Source organism: Schistocerca gregaria, chromosome 5 (genome assembly GCF_023897955.1).
Source record: "Schistocerca gregaria isolate iqSchGreg1 chromosome 5, iqSchGreg1.2, whole genome shotgun sequence".
NCBI classification, from domain to species: Eukaryota; Metazoa; Arthropoda; class Insecta; order Orthoptera; family Acrididae; genus Schistocerca; species Schistocerca gregaria.
This window is the reverse complement of record NC_064924.1, coordinates 260,559,153-260,582,270: the sequence shown is the minus strand read 5'-3', so window position 1 is coordinate 260,582,270 and position 23,118 is coordinate 260,559,153. Positions and strand designations below refer to the sequence as shown.

At 40.9% G+C, this 23,118-nt stretch overlaps 1 protein-coding gene across 1 annotated transcript in view; it reads right to left on the bottom strand.

Moving 5' to 3' along the window:
- Positions 1-325: 325 nt before the first annotated feature.
- Positions 326-23,118, bottom strand: part of LOC126273459 (uncharacterized) — a 232,339-nt gene continuing 209,546 nt past the window's right edge. Inside the window, exons 14-16 of the mRNA XM_049977016.1 lie at positions 20,484-20,640; positions 4,922-5,754; positions 326-1,584 (exon numbers count right to left, since the gene is read on the bottom strand). Coding sequence (XP_049832973.1) covers positions 566-1,584; positions 4,922-5,754; positions 20,484-20,640 — 2,009 coding nt within the window. The 3' untranslated portion in view covers positions 326-565. The remainder of the gene's footprint in view (positions 1,585-4,921; positions 5,755-20,483; positions 20,641-23,118) is intronic.

Sequence of the window (23,118 nt, the reverse complement as noted above, 5' to 3'; positions counted from 1 at the left end):
CTTCACATCACAGATGGTAGTGATTGGGAGAGCTTCTATGGCACAACAGCACTTCACAGACATCCTAAGTTATCATGCGTTACCTCTCACATGACAGTACCACAGAGCCATTTTGCCACTGGACAAAGCTCACCCACACATGGCATCTCATTCTATGAACTGTTTACATGATGTTGAAATACTCCCATAGTCAGCAAGAGTCAGTTGACAAGAAATCCATAAATACAATGGTAAATAATAATAATAATAATAATAATAATAATAATAATAATAATAATAATAATAATAATAATAATGTCAGACACAAACAAATACTGCAAAAACATTCAGTATAAATACAAATATTTATTGAAACATTAATATACAGTCAAATCTTCATCACTACTTAACTGTGATCATACAGAAATAATCATTAGTATTCACTCTAGTTCATGTAAAATGGATATTTGTACGCAGTAGAACTGATGTATTTACAGGACAGTTTTACCCAGCAGCTAATTAATGCAACTGTCCATTGAGAACCTTCCTTTTCATTGGTACTCATTAGTAGCATTATAAAAAGCACTTACACTTGTGCTTTACGTTTGCTTTTACATTTATTTTGCATAACTTTACCTTCTGTACAATCAGAATTTATATCTGAACATTCAGAGAAGATTTTAATCCCAGTACTCTTATGGCATGCTGTAGTTCTTTTGGCAACTTTTTTGACATTTTTGACACCATGCTCTGCATTACCACTGTCTTTTAATGGTGAATTAAGAAGAAATTTAGGTATTTGGCTTTCAGTTTCATCAGAAGAGTGACTAGAAAATTTTCTTTGCCTAGTTCTTCTAGGTGCAAGAACTGAGTGCTCTCCTACGCCAAGTAGAGTTTTTGACATTGATTTTGGTTTCTGCTTGTGTGGTACATACTGAGGGGACTTAAATACTGTTGATTTAGTTGTAGTTGATGTAATTACCTCAAAAGCATCAATTTTGCTTGCAGTGGTTACTGACTCAATATTTCTTACTTTTGACACCTTACTAGATTTTACATGCCTCAGTTTTTTGTTACTTAAATTAGATGGCATGTTACTTTTATGGTCCCTATCATCACAAATATTCTTATTCAAATTTTCCTTTAAGGGTGACAAACATATCAACTGAGACACATAATTATCCATTTCATCGGAAGACTGAGATGAAAGCTGCCTGGACTTAACGTTCTGTCTTCTACGTGGAGTAACTGTATTATCTATAATTGCACTTGATGCATTTCTGTCTACATCTGACAAAACATTTTGACTCCCTCCACATCTTGTAACAACTACTTCACTTTTCTTTATGTTTAAAATATCACTATATTCCTGGACTTTCTTTTGCCATTTTTCTTCTCTCACATTTACACTGCATTGGCTATCTGCTTCCTCATCCATATCAAACAGAATTTTGTGTTGACCACTGCGCAGACGATGCATGTTACTGCGAAATTCTGAGTCAACTTCCTTTGATGTGTACCGCATCACAGGGGTAAGCTGAATGACTGCTGGTGCTCTATCTGGCGTTTTTGTTGATGGCATGTCAGTTATTACGTCTACCACACCTGAAACAATTCATTACTTCAGATATTGGAAATGATTTTGGTAGTCAAGACTTTCTAACTGAGAAAACAATGTAATTCTATTCACAGCTTCACAAAAGTTTCTCGTGAAGTATACCGAGTATCTCAAACCTTCCAGGTCAAAATGATATAAATTATAGAGGGTTTCAAACTGAGCACTTTGAGACCAGAAACTAATGGTTGAAACTTCATATTTAATAATAATAATAATAATAATAATATAAAAAAACAAACCACTAACTTATGCAACGGTTGAAACCTCATATTTAATTAAAAAAAAATAATAAAAACAAACCACTAACTTATACTTAGCAACAAATTGAACTCGCAGCAGCTGTTGAAACTGATGACTTCCAGCTTCAAGATAATTACAAAACGATTAATAATCCGCACTGAATTATTGAGTCAAATTCATTTGCCCTTATTGCTTGTACATGATGTTTATGATGGGGGTGTCATTTCTGCTCTACCATACTGCAAAAAGAGTATTTAGTGAAGAAGTTGACGGGTGTTACTGCTGACTCACTCTCCTACATAACCAACACCATCAGCTCAAACTCTACTGTGAAAAAATATTCTTGGTCAGCTATCTATGGCCTAAAAAACTCAGTTTCAGTACGCAGTAACAAATTTCTTTGGATTATGAAAATGCCTTTTATGAAACATATTTCTGTACCTTTCTTTGACTTCTTGAGAACTACATTCTGTTGCACCATATGTTACATGCATAAGTGCAAATTCGTATTGTGACTGATGCTCCATTTCTGACAACCAGTCATCCACTGAGAACAGTACTTAATTCCACTGTGGACATATCAGAGATCATCGTCAATTGTTTTTCAGGGTAGTGCCACCAATGTTGATATGACATGCAATTGTTTGTTATGAAACATAATAAGTTTACAAAAACATGCCCGACCAATGTTTCTCTTGGATTATCTGAGATATTCATTTGTGAGCACTGGTTTCTGTCTTAAAATATTTTTGTGCTCCTCCACCATCTGTGTAAGTTGGGTACATCCTATATGTGGTCACGTGTACATGCAAAACAGTAGCCATTAGTGGATTACAGTGTAACAGGAAGAGGTATTTTCTGCTATATCCTACACATGGTTTTTCATACGACAACAGATATGTAGATTAATGGGGTAATGTTATAAAAAAAGTGGGCAACTAACAATAATTTACCAAACTAATATCAAAACTTCATATTAACATAAGAAAACAGAGTACACTGACAACTGCTATAAAAATCAAATACAACTTCTGGCAGCAACTGCCAACAATTTTAAAAATTGTGAAACAAAAAAATTAAAATACGCTGGACAACAGAATTACAGGATCACTTTTTCGGAACCCCGCAATTGCCACCTATTGCAATGCTTAAATTTGAAATTAGACTTCAAGTTGCATACAACCTTCCCCTGCAATGGTGCAAAAGTGTGGCGCCCTAAGATGTCACACTTGGGCTCAACGATTCTTCAAACAGCAAGGTTTTAGTCACGTAAAGAAAGGCCACAGCTCAGAAGTTCATGTAAGGTGTGTTAATGATCTCTCATTGGGTATCGAATTTCAAACATTTTGCCCAACATGACAGCTCCTCTTACCCAAATTTCACGCTTTTTTCAATGTCTCTGGGATGGAGGTTGAGAACACTGTGTTGAAATTATGTATTTTTCTTATGAGTGATACACCACCCCTCAGAACCGGTACGAAAAGCCCTCAGAGGATGGCATAAAGGACCTCAATGAAGCCACCACTCTCTGTGGGGTGTTGATTCCCACACACTTCATGGTCAAAAACCAGGTTCCCAGTGTGATGATCTTACAGTCTCAGATATTTCATCCCTTCTTTAAGGACATTGTGGGGCTACAGCCCCATTACACATAATCTGACCCATTTGGAGTGCAGTGCAACTACAATTTTTGCTCTTGTTTACAGGTTTGAACCACAAGGGACCGTTCAACACCATTTGGCAAATCCTGAACGAGATTCAAAGCACCAAAGGGTGCTTATGATTTTTCATCCCTCCTAGTTCGTGTCCTCCTGTGGTGCATGACTACAGGGTGAGGGGGTTGTGACATTGACATAGGCATGAAATAAACAGCGGGGTGGCCTTCTAAGACCCCTCATTTCTGCAGAACTCTTGATGGCACCTATCAGCCTTTCCTGAGCACCTTAAAAAAGAATTTTTCAAACAGAACCTGTGACAAGAATAACAGGTGCCTGCAGGCAGGCTACACTGCTCTTTTGTCAATGCCCTACTGCTCTAGCATTTCACAGTAGGTCATGCAGAATCCGAGTGTTGAAGAGGTTTCCAGTCTCTAAGTGCCTAGGCCTTCGTCACAGGTTCTGTTTGTGCAGGTATGTTTTTAAAATTCTCAGTAAAATGGATGGGTAACACCCTTAGCTACTTCAGATCATATACAAATTTTGTCGGATAGTTTTGAATGGTCCATAGTGGTTTCAACCTGTACATAAGAGCAAAAATTTTGGTAATGCTGTGCTCCAAATGGGTATGATCAGATTTGAAAGTCATGCAGCCCCACAATTTCCTTCAGGAAGGGCTGAATTGCCCAAGGGTGTCAGCAGTGTTAAAGGCTGTGAAGAACATACATGTTGCTCACGCACTGCGAACTGCTACTTTCAACTGCGAAAGGTGTGGGAATCAATGCCCCAGAAAAAGCGGTGGTTTCACTTATGCCCTTTGTACCTGCCCCGTGGCCTTTTCCTGTTGGTTCTGAGTGGTGGACTGTCTGTAATGTTTTTCTCAGCCACTCATAATAAAACCACACGATTTCAAAGCTAGGCACCATGGTTCTGACTTCCATCGCAAAGGAGTCAAAAGAAGGGCTGAAATGTGAGTAACAGGGTTTGTGACAACTTCCAGATTGTGTGACACGTCCATTGTGGCACTGGGCAGAATTGGGGTAAAATTCGGTGCCAATGTGACATCACTGACTCATCTTATACATATCACATGAACTTCTGAGCTTTGGTCTTTATTTCACACGTGTCAACACCTTGCTGTTTGAAGCATTGTTGGACCCAAGTGTGACATCAGCCTTCTTATAAGCAACTAGAGTTGGTATACTTTAAATGTTGAAGCAGCCAACAATGGTGATGACGTCTACGTGTACACTGTAACTGCTCAAAAATCTGAGACTGGTCCAATACTGAAATTGGTAATTGTTATGTTAAAATTGAACTGTGACTTAATATATCATCAACTGTAACACTTTCAACATAATAACTGTTAACTGATTAGAATAATCACAAAGATATAATTACAACCTTTTTTTTAACATAAAATACTTACGGGATTTATATACGGATGTGTCCAGCAGTGGATTGTCTCCAAGGGAAAGAAGCTTCAGTGCGAATTGATGCTCCAAGAAAGTTGGCATGCAGTACGACTTATCATTAGCACGTTCCTCAAAACAGGCCATTGCCTGATACAAAGCTTTAGCCTCCTCATGTTTCTTATTCTGCGACAAAAACTTTGCGTAACAATGAACAAATGTCTTAATTTTTTCTACAAGAGAGCTTGGCAGCGTGCTGTTTTTCTCCATGCCTTGTATTATGTACAACATAATTTGGTTCATTTCTTGTACACCATGTTTTTGGATTTTATACAATGCATTGCACACTGATAAACCATCTTCAAAAAACTCTAGGGTAGTCTTTAAATTACCAGAAAAGTGGTTGAACAATGCCATTACCATGATGTAGTGCAGCAGAACACCATGACTGAGGAGATTATTACAAGAGTAACACTGGCAGTATGATGAAGGTGGGTGCATTGATAGGCGTTTTTCATGATGATGTTGACATACTGGTGATGAAAGTTCTTTTCCCCTTGTTCTTGTTACTGAGGTGGCTAGCACTATCTCTCTTCGTGTTTGAGTATCAAGCTGAAAATCTATTATTTTCTGTACATTATCTGATGTGGTTATTGACATGTTGGTCATTTCTTCACATAGTTTATGCATGTAAGTAGGAGAATCCTTTACTGATTGCGTATTATATGAATGCTGCAACCACAATTCAGATATATAAAATGAGTGCAAGGCTGCCAACTTCACATTTGCATTAGCAAAAGAACCCCTCATAATATCAATTTCTGCCATCACTGTCAAGATATATGCTGACCTGCAAAAGTAAGTAAAAAGCAAATGAGAGCAAAATTGTGTGTTTGTATAGCAAACAATATCAAAATTTGTTCATTTAACCAAACTGAAAGAGATTAAATTTGTAAATATAACCTTGCAGCATGCCTGCTTCTTAGTCTATGGTACATTACAGTGGTAGCCCCATTTGTGTGTTATGCAACAACCTCCCGCCCTCCTAGATCACCGTCAGTCTCCTGTGTTTTATATTTCACCTTCTACATTGATAAATTCACTACATTAAATCCAGCAATCTTCCTGAATATTTCTGTATTTTACTTTCTTGATGGTTACCACAGGAACTCAAGTACCCTCCATACACACTGTATCTTTCCTGCAACCTGATACATAAATTCTGTCTGAGCTACTGATTTCCTTAACGCCAATTTTTTATTAGTCTTATTTTTATGAATGTAATTTTAGACCAGGTACCTACTTAATGTGCTACACACATCCAACAATAATGAATACAAACAAGTGGAATAGATGTTTGCAGAGATCAAATCTCTTACCAGAAAGTGCCCGATGTGTGTCTTCTACAAACTTTCTAAAGCAGGCAGGTTTGCCTGCTTTGAAACTGCTCTTTCAAGTCTCAAATCGACATAGAAGCATATAATTATAGCTGGCGACACTAAAAAAGTTTCTACACAGTAGTCAAACCAGTGTGAAATTTAAGCAGATGTTTTCTTCTTCATGTGTGTCACTGCTTCAGCTTGCTTTTTTTCCCCATGATGTTGGGGTTGGGTTGTTTTGGGGGATGAGACCAGACTTTTCATGATGTAATTCCTAGAATGTCCCAGAAAGAAACCATAACTGACTACACAGCAAGACTTCAAAGGCATTAATTTGTCCGAACTTGCAACTGAGATGCAAGATATAGTTTGGGGTCATCATCTATTCCGTTATTGGATATAAACAAAAAACTTCATAGGTTTACTGGCAAATTTACTCAACTATATCATACATATGCCCCTTAAAGATCAAAAATGTAAGAAGGAAACCTGGACCTTGGCTAACTGAAGAACTAAAACAGCTCATGATTCCTAGAGGCATCGCACATTGGGAATACAAGCTTTGCCCTATGCCTGAAAACCGTACTACTTACAAGCAGAAGCAGAACATAGTCAGTAAAGCTGTGAGAAATGCAAAACTCTGGATTGCTTGTTCATTAACCCATAACAGAAATAGACCAGCTATCCTATGGAAAAACCTGCATGGTCTAAGTATAGGCAAAGTAAAAGCTGCAACTGATCCCATTGCCCAGCTGATTAACTGCACTAGTACTTCACATTACTTACAACTACAACTGAACAGCAAAGGGAAAAAAGGCACTGATTACTTCATGGGGGTAAATGACTTACATATTACTTAGAATACCATTAAAAAAGACATCAGACATATTACATCAGCATCTACTGGACATTATGGCATCACAGCCCAAATGATGAAACTTATTACTGATCAGCAACTGCGTACTATAACAGATATCTTCAACCCCTCCTTAACCACATGTTTTCCCCGAGGCCTGGAAACAGGGACTAATTACGACATACCTACAAAGGCTGTTGCCACAGTGCCCTTTGATTACTGACCTATAAGCATTCTTCCTGCACTTTCCAAGGCCTTAGAGTATATAGCACATGACCAGCTAACAAACAAACTAATGCCAGACAATCGACTAGATGAATACCAATCATGTTTCTGTTAACATCACAGTGAAACATCTGCCTTACTACTAAAGGTAACAAATGGACTGAAGATTGCCATGCATGCACAAGAGATAACTATCATGTGCTTCCTAGACTTCAGGAAATACTTTGACACCCTTGACTATGACATTTTACTTGCCAAAGTCCCTCGCCAAGTGCATTGCAATGGTTTCTCTCATACATGACACCTTGCCAGCAATGCGTTGTATCCAGCACCATAAAGTCACAATGGAGGCAGAAGATATCAGGAGTCACCCTGGGTTCATTACACTCTCTTCATTGTATGTAAATGATGTGTCATCAGTTTTGTCCTGCTGCAAATACTACATGTACATCGACAACCCGAAGTTGTATCTACCTGCAAAACCAGTAAACCTGGAGACAGCTATCGAGAATCTCAGTACAGACCTGTGAGCACCATCAAGATGGGTGCAGGATATAGGGTTAAGGCTCAATCTATCCAAAACTCATGGAGTGCTGGCTGTCACTCTAGGCTCATAAGTCCGAAATATCAGGATTTCGATCTTTACTCTAAATGGGACAAATATCAACTTTTTTCCATAAGAAAAAAGTCTATGAGTAACAATAGATGAATATCTAAATTGCACTGAGAAAATAATTGCACTATGCAAGAAGGCACTGCCCACAAATCTATGCAAAATCCTTGTTTGTCTCTATCACTTCAGCTTCATGGGTTATATCCTGCTGGACGACCTACTGAAAAACCTGTCCTATACACCCATCTACCACCAATTCCAGCCATGTCACTGGCATCATATACCTTAATATTAGAGGTTGGACTACTTGTGAAAACAGGCAGATCATTTACCAACTTCACTAAAGAGTTCACAACATCTATGTCAAGCATCTGAGAACAATCTAACCCAGATGAATGACAATCACCAACCAAATTGGTCACTAGCACAACCCATAACTCAACATAATGTGATTGTCTTCAATGGCTGTTTTTCTAACAACAGATTTTTCCAAACTATACAAATGTGAACTCTCCCTCCTAAACATTCTTTGTTACCTAAGGCTATACAATTTATAAAGCTGGACTGTGTTGTCTCTGCTTACTTTGGAACCTCCAATTTCTTTGAACATTTTACATGTCAGACACTTATGCACTCATAACAAATAAATCTTTCCTAATTCCTTCCTCCCTGTCCCCATTGTATGCCTCTTCATGTCTCCACCACTCAACCCAGCCAAGACTGCTTCTCCTTTTAAGTCATAATGTAGCGTGTGTGTGTGTGTGTGTGTGTGTGTGTGTGTGTGTGTGTGTGTGTGTGTGTGTGTGTGTGTGTGTGTTTCATTGCTTTTGTGAGAAGTGATCCACATTAATATACATGATTACATGCCATCCTGGAATTTATATCAGATTTTCTATGCTCACAATATTAGAATAAATTTTTGCGTTAACATAAAAATAAACTTCCACAATTTACACTAAAGAAACAACATTCATGGCTGGAAAAATGGGGGGGGGGGCAGACACCGAAAGGTCATGGAGGCAACCAAGATTTTACGACCTAGAAACATATTGCTCCTAATTCGTGAAAATGGTACCAACCAAATGGTATGCACAAAAAAATATAGTGAGTAAATTCTAGGGAGAGATGGAGGTTCTTGCAGGGGACTGCAGGGCATATTCCAACTGATAATCCCGAAGTACCAGGAGGTAGATACATCTCGTATGCAGAAAGAAGGGGACCTGTTGGATGATCAGGGAATTTTCAAATGCCAGCTGCATAGGTTTGAAAGAGTTGGTACCATTGGAACTGAAGAGGGAAGATTTCTGCCTCATGAGAAGACTGTCTATGGGACTAGTGTGGAAAGCATCAGTGGCCACTTGCATGCCACAATGATGGACTAGGTCTAACAATTTCAAAGCTTGCAGTGACACTGAGACATAAACTTCACAAATGTAGTCCAACTGAGACAAGACAAGGGCTCAGTAAATATGGAAAAGAGGAGCATGATCTGCACCCTAAGAGGTGTGCACAATGAAGCAGGGAGTGCTGAGATTCAACATGTAGTTTGTCTAGTTGACAAACAGGAGGCTACCAAGTCGAACATGGGACAGTGCAACAACATCCAAGTGCTGGGTACCCAAACAGAGTTCTGGGTCAATATGGACCACACGGTACAGTCAAAAATGCTTTCCCACATTCTTCAGGGGAGAACTGGAAACCATGGTAAAGTGTCCAAGCAGAGGCCTTCAGATGGTGCCTTGGATCTGGTGTTTAGCTGATGCTACTGAGTGAGTTGTACCCAATGCAAAAGCCATTGAGAAAAATGCAGGGGTGACTCATGGTCCCATATAGGTCACTAGCCCATTGATAGTAATGAGGAAGGGTGTGACACTCTGAACAGAGCCTTGTGGGAAGCTGTTCTCTTGGACCTGTGAAGAGCTGAGCGAAGTGCCGACTATATCCTTTCATCATTCCTTCTCCCTTTTCTATAAAAGGGGGAAGGAAAAGGAAAGATAAAAGGATGTGGGTTTTAAGGGAGAGGGTAAGGAGTCATTCCAATCCCGGGAGCGGAAAGACTTACCCTAGGGGGGAAAAAGGATAGGTTATAATCGCGCGCACACACCCACACACATATCCATCCATACATACACAGACACAAGCAAATATGCAAGCAAGGCAGGAGTGATAGTGAAAATTAGAATAATAATAGTGGCTACAATACAAGTGATAATAGATGGATCAAACATAGGAATGGGAATGGAAACAGAGGACATAACAGGGAGAGACCTTGAGAGAATAGTAACAGACAATTAGATAATCACCAATCAAGACGAGACATTTTATATTGACGAGCGCCTCATTAGGAGCCTGTTAGCTTGGGGTGAGAAATGAGTACCAAAATGAGGCTAAACACCACCAGCCTAGAGACATTGAAAATAGGTACATAAGACAGAGTAATCAAAGACAATGGAGTGGAAAAACAGAACTAGTGTAAGAAGATGACATCAGATTAATTACAGTTTGACAGTAACTTCAGGAAAAGTATGAATGAAAGTGTTGAAGATAGAAGTAATCACATCTGTAAGAATGTTGAAGAGGTTCCGTTAGAGAAGGAAACTATCTCAAGTCCATATAATCAGTCTGGTGCAGAAGTTTGCAAAGAAAATGTTGGTTCTGATAGTAATCTTAATGAGTTTGGACTAGGTAAATTAATTGAGGAAGAATCTATCCCTGTTAAGCACTTAAGTGATGATCTTGTACTGGTCAACAATTCTGATGATCACTTTAAAGATTTTGTAGAAGTGTTTAGTATTGGTGATGATAGCATGCGTGGAAAGTTTGCTAGTGGAAGTGGAAGTAGTAATGAAAAATGGGATGAAGAATTAGATGGAATAATGTATATGAAGATTAAAGAAAATTTAATTAATGGTGAAGATGATGATGTCAGTAACGAATATGGGAACCAGATTGAGCCAATGGAAACTGGGAAGGTATAATCAGATAAGGAACACGTGGACAGCCATCATGATTTAGATTTGAGGCTAGAAACTTTATCGAGTGAAAAGAGTCATCAAGATTATTTGTGAAGAACTGCATTACAACTGCAAAGGTAGAACCAATCAGCAGGTTTACAGTGAGATCGTTGTTGTTGTTGTTGTTGTGTTCTTCAGTCCTGAGACTGGTTTTATGCAGCTCTCCATGCTACTCTATCCTGTGCAAGCTTCTTCATCTCTCAGTACTTACTGCAACCTACATCCTTCTGAATCTGCTTAGTGTATTCATCTCTTGGTCTCCCTCTACGATTGTTACCCTCCACGCTGCCCTCCAGCACTAAATTGGTGATCCCTTGATGCCTCAGAACATGTCCTACCAACCGGTCCCTTCTTCTTGTCAAGTTGTGCCACAACCTCCTCTTCTCCCCAATTCTATTCAATACGTCCTCATTAGTTACGTGATATACCCATCTAATCTTCAGTATTCTTCTGTAGCACCACATTTCGAAAGCTTCTACTCTCTTCTTGTCTAAACTATTTATCGTCCACGTTTCACTTCCATACATGGCTAGACTCCATACGAACACTTTCAGAAATGGCTTCCTGACACTTAAATCAATACTCGATGTTAACAAATTCCTCCTCTTCAGAAACGCTTTCCTTGCCATTGCCAGTCTACATTTTATATCCTCTCTACTTCGACCATCATCAGTTATTTTGCTCCCCAAATAGCATAACTCCTTTACTACTTTAAGTTTTTCATTTCCTAATCTAATTTCCTCAGCATCACCTGACTTAATTCGACTACAATCCATTATCCTCGTTTTGCTTTTGTTCAACTTATATCCTCCTTTCAAGACACTGTCCATTCAGTTCAACTGCTCTTCAAAGTCCTTTGCCGTCTCTGACAGAATTACCATGTCATCGGCGAAACTCAAAGTTTTTATTTCTTTTTCATGGATTTTAATACCTACTCCGAACTTTTCTTTTGTTTCCTTTACTGCTTGCTCAATATACAGGTTGAATAGCATCGGGGAGAGGCTACAACCCTGTCTCACTCCCTTCCCAACCATTGCTTCCCTTTCATGTCTCTCGACTCTTATAACTGCCATCTGATTTCTGTACAAATTGTAAATAGCCTTTCGCTTCCTGTATTTTACCCCTGCCTCCTTCAGAATTTGAAAGAGAGTATTCCAGTTAACATTGTCAAAAGCTTTCTCTAAGTCTACAAATGCTAGAAACATAGGTTTGCCTTTCCTTAATCTTTATTCTAAGATAAGTCGTAGGGTCAGTATTGCCTCACGTGTTCCAACATTTCTACGGAATCCAAACTGATCTTCCCTAAGGTCGGCTTCGGCTACGAGATGAGATCAGTTCCGGGAAAAGTAGACATCGTGTAAAAGAGGGACATGACATCAAGCAGTCATCTGATGAAGCTCTAAGGAAAATACAACAAATTAAGAAAAATTGTGCAGATAAAAATGGTATAAATGACTTAGACTTTAGAGAGATTGAGGATGATTTGTTGCATGAAGATGAGAAAAGTAGGAAAGAAAACGTTTTAGGTTCTCCATATGTACGTATAAAAGTTGCAAATTATGAGGGAGTTTGCCTCTTAGACATGGGAAGTCCTGTTTTTGCCACTTCTGAAAAATTTAGAAACCTGGTAAGGCACAGTGCTGACTTTGAAGAATACCCTGTTATTGGAATCAAAATTAAGGGGGCAACTGGTAGGCACTGCAAAGATGTAAACAGACAAGCCTTAATATCTATCACCATTAATGATGTACAGTATAGCCAAGGATGTTTCGTAGTCCCTGACCTCAATGAAAATATTTTGTTTGGAATGAATTGGATACAAGTAGTAAATGCAGATTTTGACTGGAATAACAAAAAGGTAAAGCTTACCGACTCAAAGACAGATATAACATGTCTGAACTAATCATCCAAAATTGCGTAGAGTACAGTTTTCAAATGAGAAGACTGATTTGTGTAAATGAAAAGATCGACTTTAACAGGGAAGACAATGAAGAAGAATACAGTGAAGACAAATATGCTGAATTATTGGCCACCAAACTAAAGGAAGCTGGGAGTCTATATAAAAAACAGAAAGATCAATTAGATAGTTTATTGTGGGTCTACAAAGACATGTTCAGTGAGAAAACTGGGAAAGTGAAAACCTATTAATGTAGACTTATTCTTAAACCTCATGAATCATATTTTATAAAACCATACGGAGTACCCATCTCAAAAAGAAAAGTTGTGGAGAGAGAACTACAAAAGATGGAATAGTGGGAAGTAATCAAAAGGTGCAATAGTGCATATAATAACTCGTTGGTGGTAGTTTCCAAACGTAACGGTGTAGTAAGACTTGTGCTCAATTCGAGACATTTACACACATACCTTGAGAGGAAAACTATCACCCTGAGAACGTAGATGAGTTATTACATAAGTTTGAACATATGAAGTATGTCCAGTTTAGACCTAACAGCAGGTTTCCATCAGGTACCATTGGAGATTCAGTCTAGGAAATATACTACATTTTTGTATGGAGGAAGATGCTATTGCTATGGTGTTGCACCATTTGGTGTAGCAGTTTCAGAATATATCCAAGCATTGGATTTTGTTCTAGAAAAAGAATTGTTAAGTAAAGTAGTCCTTTATGTTGACGACATACTTGTAACAGGAAAAAGTTGGGAAGAACATATACACTTGTTGGCTGAAGTGAGTTATAGATTGAGACAGGGAGGTATGTGATTAAAACTAGAGAAGTGCAAATTTGGGGTTAAACATTGGAAATTGCTGCAACTTTCACATAATTGGTAATGTCAATAGGATGTAGGCCTAATTATTATTATTATTATTATTATTATTATTATTATTATTATTATTTTCTCCTAGGTATATGACAGGTGGTCAATAGACTTATACTCTCATATCTTCTTTTCTTTCTTAAAGAATGGGCAATCTGGTGAATGAGGAGAAGGGTGTTCTGTACAGTTGCAACACAAAGGGGGTTGCTCGCAAGGACTACTTTCGTGCAGTGATCGTCCACAATTACTGCATTTTAGTTACACCTTGCAGCAGGATTACGTATTATTACAAAATAAGCATCATAAACACCTCATAAATGGTAGGATGTAAAGTTTAACATCATATATGTGCACTACGACTAACTTTCTCTGAGAGTACATTTTCTTCAAATATTCACTTTAAAGTGCCTGTATCTGTTTGATTATCCTTGGGATATTGTTGTATGATTCAGACAAAATGAACACCTTGCTGTATGAGATTAGCCCATAGTGCCTTGTTTGCCTGGACTGCAAGGTCTCTGTGGAAAATTACATCTTGGACATTATTCAAGGTTTTATGTGGAATAATGGTCACTGGTATGTCACCCAGTAGTTCACATGCCTGAAGAGCTGTAGATTGTGCAGAAGAGGAGGCTTTAATCAGATATGATCCACTGTGCATTTTTCTCAACGACTCATGTCCTTCAAATTTATCTTCTGTGTGTTCCACAAAAAATAATGGGTTCATCTAAGGAAAATCTCTATTTTTCGAGTACTTAACAAGTACTGGATGAATTTTGTTTTCTTCCCAATTGGCTGGCTTGTCTTTCACTCCATAGGGTAGCCATGGTAGGGAAAGTAGTAGGATTGTAACTGTTTGCATTGAAATTTCTATAAATGTCTGATGAGATAACTGTATCATAACAGCCATTGTTTTGGTTTAATCTGATATATTTCATGTGTGAATCTCTGCCAGGATGCCACGAACTCTGATTCAGGGCCCTCCCCATGGGCCCACCCAGCTGCAACGAAGATCATCTCTCACAACAGCCACTGCCAGGAATTCCGATACACCAAGAAGATGAGTTTCTATTCCTTGGTATGTTTGGGGAGCTAGCAGCTCAGGCATCAGCAGTGTGATACCTGTGGTGTCAGGGGGCTCTATCAAAAGGGTACTTAAGGACTACACTATGTAAGATTGGTTACTGCATTGCCTTTTAAATGAATGTATGAGACAACGCAGATATTGTCCACAGGTGATATTGAATGCTGCTTGCAGTAGGAGTTATTTATGATGCCCTTCCCTAGTTGGTATGCACTACAGGAAAAAATTTGGGCATTAAGTTTAAGCCCAGAAGGCAACCAAAAATTACTTCAGCTGAAAGATGATGTTAAACAAATGAATGAATATGTTGAGAAAGAAAGACAGAACCTAGGGGATAGTGACGAGCCACATGTGCACTGGTATTCACTTATGAGGGGCTACTTCCATAATCCACTGTTCAGTGTGTTTTAAATGCGTGCAGCATCGTTCATAGCCATTATTTTGTAAATGACATTTTGTGTTGTTAAGTGTTTGTTTTAAGTAGAGATATAGTGTTTTACTTTTACAGTTTTATTACACCAAGAGATTCTTTTGATGGAAAATGAAATAAATTGTTTTGAGAAAGTTAAATCTCATCATGGAACATGTCTCACTTGCAAAGAGTTTAGGAATACCTGGGTTCACACTTAATACCATCATTTAAAACAAAATTCAGTTTTAAAAAGTGCAAAAAGAAGTGGATCAAATATGAAAAGGGGAAGAAATTATGCAAGTTACTTGAAACATATGGAGCTGGGATGATGATGAATAGGTTTCAGAAAGCATGTGCTTTCAACATCCTGATAACGGCATGATGTTACATGAAAAGGTGCTGAAGGAATACATTCAGAATGAAAATTTCTGCACATCTAATACGTGGATTGTCAGAAGTGATATAATGTGGCATACAAAATGGTAAGTGTGAACTTAAGAACTTTTGGTGAACAGCTGACTGTAATTTTAAAGATACCTATCCGAAGGAACTTTTCATTGTATTCAGAATAACACAGGCACTGCAATGTCTTTTCCTGTTTTAAAAACATGATTACTTTGCCCACGAACTACAGTGCCAATCATGAAGCATTGATGACATCAAAACTATCAAACAGTTGCATTGTCTTGATTCAAAAATGGGAGCTTAAAACAGAAAATTTCTCATATTTCTAGATTGCTACCCTGCATACCCTAAAAATGTAAATTTATGAAATATGCAGTTAGAGTTCTTGCTAACAAACTGCACCAGGAAGTTGCAGCCCTTGGATTTGGGAATTATCCACACTTTTCAATTTGGGAATTATCCACACTTTTCAAACACATTTTATAAGATATAGTGTACAGAAGGTATTCACTTCTGTGGAAGCGAGAATCCTGTCCGATTCTAGATTCCCCACCTTACATGAAGTCATGGATGGAGGTTAAGGAGCCCATCAGCACAATTGCTTCTAGACAGTCGGGTCTTTCAAAAAAAAAAAAAAAAAAAAAAAAAAAAAAAAAAAAAAAAAAAAAAAAAAAAAAAAAAAAAATTGAAGAAAATGGATTCTTCCTAGAATCTCTATGAAATGATGATTGTAAAATTATCATCACTTCATTGTGGAGAAAGCAGCAATTAGTTCATCCAGTGTAAGATTTCCTTCATGTTTATGATAAAGTTGTAACTGGAGTACCTTATTGATTCCTATAGCAAGAAAGACGTAGGTGTGGACAGTAAAGCTTTCCACTACATTCAAGAAATTGAAAACCATATAGAAGAAATTCATCACAATAAGTTAAAATGGACTACAATTCTGGAATGTATTTTTGATGAAGGCATAGGTTTATTCGTATATAAAATACAAAAAAACTTCCACATGGGGAAAAATATATTAAAAAAAAAAGATTCCAAGACTTACCAAGCGGGAAAGCGCCGGTAGATAGGCACAATGAATAAAACACACAAACACACACACAGAATTTCGAGCTTTCGCAACCGGGGGCTGCTTCATCAGGAAAGAAGGAAGGAAGGAAGGAAGGAAAAGGAAAGATGAAAGGATGTGGGTTTTAAGGGAGAGGGTAAGGAGTCATTCCAATCCCGGGAGCGGAAAGACTTACCTTAGGGGGAAAAAAGGATAGGTATATACTCGCGCGCGCGCGCGCACACACACACACACACACACACACACACACACACACACACACACACACACACACACACACAGAGAAGCAGCCTATCTACCGGCTACCGGCGCTTTCCCGCTTGGTAAGTCTTGGAATCTTTGTTTTTAATATATATATATAAACAGAAACAGATGTGTTCATAATGGTACATCAAATTTATGTTAGTGTAATGGTCCTCCATTACTGGTCAGTGTAATTAATACAGTGATGTTTTATAGGTTACATGCTGAAAAAGTAATTTTCTATCTTTTACTTTTTCCCCACATTTCACACAATTTTTAAAAATCCCTTGAAAGGTGTAACAAAAAGGTTGTACCATATACTATCCAGCATGTCTATAGACCGGACATTAAATTCTTAGTACACCTGAGATACCTCATAATTCAGAGGAACATAAAAAGAAAATTGAGCGAATTTCTGGCAATATCAATGGCAGTGTTACAGTTCATATGATGGGAACTCCATTATGAACTTGAATTTTTTAAAACTTTAATAAATCAAACTGAACAAAAAATACACCCACCTGATTTTTCTACCTATTCCCCTGACATTGCTACACATTTTCCCCATTTAACTGGCCACATATAAATACCATCCTCAAAGAAAGAAAAGGGACATGTGACAACCACTCATGCACGAAATTAACTACTGCTGCATTTGTTATCGAACTGTTGTCCTCCAAGTACTTCTTTGAGGAATCAAAAGATGTGCTAGTTGCAGGGTGATGAATCTGGGCTATAAGGAGTGTGTTCCAGAATTGTCCAATGACTTTCCTCCAGTTTTTCCTTTGTTAAAGCAGCAGAGTCCAGCCTTGAATTGTCATGCAGAAGAATCACCATCAGTGATGATGGCCACTTCCAGAGCTCACTCCTTCCGCCAAAGCAACTTTCCCTCCCAGGGGACACCGCCCTGTAGTAGGCAACTTCAGTGGCAGGCGGGAGGGCTTGCGTGCTTCCATGAAGTCGAGGGCTATGTCGGCGGTAGCGTAGCTACTGGCAGGGTCACCCAAGCCGGATTGGTCTCAACTAAGGAGCAAGACGAAGTGTGTCCCACAAAAAAGGGCAGGGAGGGCTCTAGAGGCATAGTGAAGCCAGATTCCCTAGGGGAGTAAACCTAATACAAATCCTGGTACTACAGATTGGGTATTGGGCATGGGGCTAACAACCCCACCTCTTAAAAATTATAACGTTACTGAAACACACTAGGGCAAACCAGACAGACATCTTGTCGATGACCTATGGCTTAAAAACAAGGACAAGAGTGGGTTTCGGAATGTAAAAACGATATTCGAGTCAGGAAAACTGGAACAAATCTCTAGGGAGATGGAACGATACAAACTCAGGATACTTGGACTGAGCGAAACACGATGGAATGGTTTTGGGGAATTCAGGTTGAGAGATGGTAAGATACTTCTGTAGTCAAGAAAAGAGGAAAGAGAAGACCGTGAAAATGGGTATACTACTGGCAAGAGAAGCAAGGCGAAGCTTATTAGAGTGGAAGCCAATCTCAGATCAGATTATTACAGTGTAACTCAAGACCTGAGTAAGAAACATATATCCTGTGCAGTGTTATGCACCCACAGAACAAGCAGACACCCAAGGAAAGGACAATTTCTATGGACATTAGGGAGAGGTTCTAGCTAGGATCAAAAAGAAAGACACAACAATGTGATGGGTGGCCTCAATGCCAAGATTGGTTGTGAAAACAAAGGGTTAGAGAAAGTTATGGGAAAACACGAGGCTGGAGTCCAAAATGAGGCTGGAGTCCAAAATGACGACGGAGAGAGTTTTATTGATATGTGCCTTAACAACAGGCTGGTTATTGGAGGATTGGTGTTCCCATACACCTCTTCAATAAAATAACATGGCTCTCACCAGATGGCAAGACACAAAATCAGATCAATCATTTCACAATTAGCCAGATGTGGAGGTGTTCCCTTCATCATGTCCAAAAAACAGAAAAGGTGTTGACTGCGGAAGTGATCATCATCTTGTAGTAGCTGAAGTATGGTTAAAGATTGCTGCTACTGGTCATCAAGATGCAAATTGCAGGCAGAAAAGATTCATTGTTAGCAAACTTCAAAACATAGACTTAAGAAAAGGGTTTGTGTAGGAGTTGAAAAACCGATATAGTCAGTTGGAGGTGGAGGATCGAAGTGAGGAAGAGGCAAATACACTAGTGGAGAGCAAGTGGAATAAAATTAAGAAAACCTTCCTAAATTCCAGTGAGAAGGCTTCCTAAATTCCAGTGAGAAGGTATCAGGATTCCAGGACACCAGAAGGAAGCCATGGATATCTGATCATACATGGCAGAAGATTGAAGAGAAATAAAGGCCTTTATCAACCAGAGTAGGGACAATTAAAAATACAATGCCTTAGGGCAAGGTACAATGAAGTTCATCAGCAAGTGAAGAGAAATGCTAGGTCTGATAGAAGAAATAAAGTAGAACAGTTTGCAGAAAGAGGTCAAGAGGCAGCAGAAAGGGGCAATTCGAAAGAGCTTTATAATATCACCTAACAAAAAAGTTTTAACAAATGTTCTATTCCATTCACATACTTGAAGCTTCAAAAGTATTTCTTCCCAAAAATTTTCACAGGTTTGGGATCTTCTTTTGCAAGAAACTTGGTGATTATGTGCAAAGCAACAGATTTATTTCTTGGTTGCAAATGGTGTGTCACACTCACTGCAGCCTCACAATGCTATTTCAGACATTCCCACCAACATCCTGTCAAGGCCATGTCCATTTTAGTCCACTACCATAGCACCTAGATTTCAATTTCAGTTCAAATTTGACACGTCCTCACAGAAAGGAGTACAGAGAATTAGAGCAGAGAGTAGATTTCTTGTTCCATGGATAATGATCCATACATAAATTGTAATGATGTGTGGAACGAGTCATTTTACATTCTCGTTACAAATTAATTTGTAAATGTGCCTGCACGCTAAACACTTAGAAGCTCTTCTTCTTCTTCTTCTTCTCCTCCTCCTCCTCCTTTCTCTCTCTCTCTCTCTCTCTCTCTCTCTCTCTCTTTTGTGGACATATGTTTTTCTACAGAATTTTACTTGGCTGTCTTTCAAGACATTTCATATCACCAGGTAAGTGATCAAAATTTGTTGTTGCTGCATTGTGCACTCCTTTCTGCACTAAAGGAAACCTTAAGAGAGAGTAATGAATACTATTTTTCATTCCGGTACCGGAACTATGAACATGATTGTTCCTTCTGAACTGTATTGGATTACTTACAACAAACTTCATGAAGAAATAAATATTCTGTGAAGCAGTAGTCAGAATGCCCAAGTCCTTAAACGGATGTCTAGAAGATGATCATGGGCAGGCACCAGATATTACTCTTACTTCGCGTTTTTGAGCAATGAAGACTTTTTTGCTTAATGATGAGTGACCCATGGAAGATAAAACAACAAAACTTGAAACTGTCAACAATGTTACAGTTCAAACTTGTTATTAGCACAATTACAAATAACTACACAGAAAATATTTACCTTGTTGAAAGACCAGCAATCTGCGTTATTACCAGAAGTTCTCTTAATATTTGGTAAACATCAAGTGTCCAGTACAGACAGAGATGAATGTCAACAAGCCAATATGCAACATCCATCAACATACATAACAGCCTTGCATGTATTTTTAAGTCAGTTCCTGGAAAAGAACAATGAGATGAAATTTAACTTAATGAAAGATTATGCTTTAACATCCCATCAACATTAGAGACGGAATGTTTAAGGGATGGGGAAGGAAATCGACAATGCACTTTTAAAGGAACCAATCTGGTATTAGCCTGGATCAATTCAGGAAAATCAAGGGAAACCTAAATCTGTATGACTGGACAGACAGTTGAAGTCTTCCCCTTCAGAGTGAGAACCTCAGCACCACCTTGCTTGGTTTTAACTAAAGTGTTCTATCTTTCCTTAGAAACCATTTGAAAATATTAAGATTCAAGAAAAAAGAAGCAATCTAGTAACTATTAAGCAGACTTGTCAACATATACATGGCTGCAAAATTAACTAAATAATTATTGAGACCAAAATTCTATTTCATATCACTAGTAAGATTTTACGACAAGCTACTTAATAATTCATTAATAAAGAGGCAAGAGGGTGAGGAGGTAGGGAAGAAGAAACAAGAAGAGCAAATGGAAGCGGGAGGGAGGAGTCTGGAGCACAGATCAGGAGGAGGAGGAGGCAGCAACGTGTGGGGTGGCGCCGGAAGTAAGAAGCCAATGAGGTGTGTAGGATAGTGACTGGAGCAAGAAGACAAGGTAGCATGTGGGGCAGTGCCTGTAAGAAGCAGCTGAGGCAGAGTGCAGGGCTAGCATGTGGAGTAAGAAGCCAGAGTGGAATGTGGGGAGACGACTGGAGCAAGAAGCCGAGGCGGCATGCAGGGGAGGGCCCGGAGCAAGAAGCCGAGGCGGCATGCAGGGGAGGGCCCGGAGCAAGAAGGTGAGGCGGCATGTGGGGCACGGCCTAGAGCAAGAAGGTGAGGCGGCATGTGGGGCACGGCCCGGAGCAAGAAGGTGATGTGGCAGGCGGGGGACGGCCCGGAGCAAGAAACTGAGGCAGCATGCGGGAGAGGGCCCAGAGCAAGAAGGCGAGGTGTCAGATGGGGGAGGCCAGGAGGAAGACGCCAAAGCGACATGCGGGGGAGTGCTCGGAGCAAGAAGCCGAGGCGACGTGCGGGGGAGTGCTCGGAGCAAGAAGCCGAGGCGACGTGCGGGGGAGTGCTCGGAGCAAGAAGCCGAGGCGACGTGCGGGGGAGTGCTCGGAGCAAGAAGCCGAGGCGACATGCGGGGGAGTGCTCGGAGCAAGACGCCGAGGCGACATGCGGGGGAGTGCTCGGAGCAAGAAGCCGAGGCGACATGCGGGGGAGTGCTCGGAGCAAGAAGCCGAGGCGACATGCGGAGGAGTGCTCGGAGCAAGAAGCCGAGGCGACATGCGGGGGAGTGCTCGGAGCAAGAAGCCGAGGCGACATGCGGGGGAGTGCTCGGAGCAAGAAGCCGAGGCGACATGCGGGGGAGTGCTCGGAGCAAGAAGCCGAGGCGACATGCGGGGGAGTGCTCGGAGCAAGAAGCCGAGGCGACATGGGGGGAGTGCTCGGAGCAAGAAGCCGAGGCGACATGGGGGGAGTGCTCGGAGCAAGAAGCCGAGGCGACATGCGGGGGAGTGCTCGGAGCAAGAAGCCGAGGCGACATGCGGGGGAGTGCTCGGAGCAAGAAGCCGAAGCGACATGCGGGGGAGTGCTCGGAGCAAGAAGCCGAGGCACATGCGGGGGAGTGCTCGGAGCAAGAAGCCGAGGCACATGCGGGGGAGTGCTCGGAGCAAGAAGCCGAGGCACATGCGGGGGAGTGCTCGGAGCAAGAAGCCGAGGCACATGCGGGGGAGTGCTCGGAGCAAGAAGCCGAGGCACATGCGGGGGAGTGCTCGGAGCAAGAAGCCGAGGCGACGGGCGGGGGAGTGCTCGGAGCAAGAAGCCGAGGCGACGGGCGGGGGAGTGCTCAGAGCAAGAAGCCGAGGCGACGGGCGGGGGAGTGCTCGGAGCAAGAAGCCGAGGCGACGGGCGGGGGAGTGCTCGGAGCAAGAAGCCGAGGCGACGGGCGGGGGAGTGCTCGGAGCAAGAAGCCGAGGCGACGGGCGGGGGAGTGCTCGGAGCAAGAAGCCGAGGCGACGGGCGGGGGAGTGCTCGGAGCAAGAAGCCGAGGCGACATGCGGGGGAGTGCTCGGAGCAAGAAGCCGAAGCGACATGCGGGGGAGTGCTCGGAGCAAGAAGCCGAGGCACATGCGGGGGAGTGCTCGGAGCAAGAAGCCGAGGCACATGCGGGGGAGTGCTCGGAGCAAGAAGCCGAGGCACATGCGGGGGAGTGCTCGGAGCAAGAAGCCGAGGCACATGCGGGGGAGTGCTCGGAGCAAGAAGCCGAGGCGACGGGCGGGGGAGTGCTCGGAGCAAGAAGCCGAGGCGACGGGCGGGGGAGTGCTCGGAGCAAGAAGCCGAGGCGACGGGCGGGGGAGTGCTCGGAGCAAGAAGCCGAGGCGACGGGCGGGGGAGTGCTCGGAGCAAGAAGCCGAGGCGACGTGCGGGGGAGGGCACGGAGCAAGAAGCCAAGGTGACACGTGGTGGTGGTGG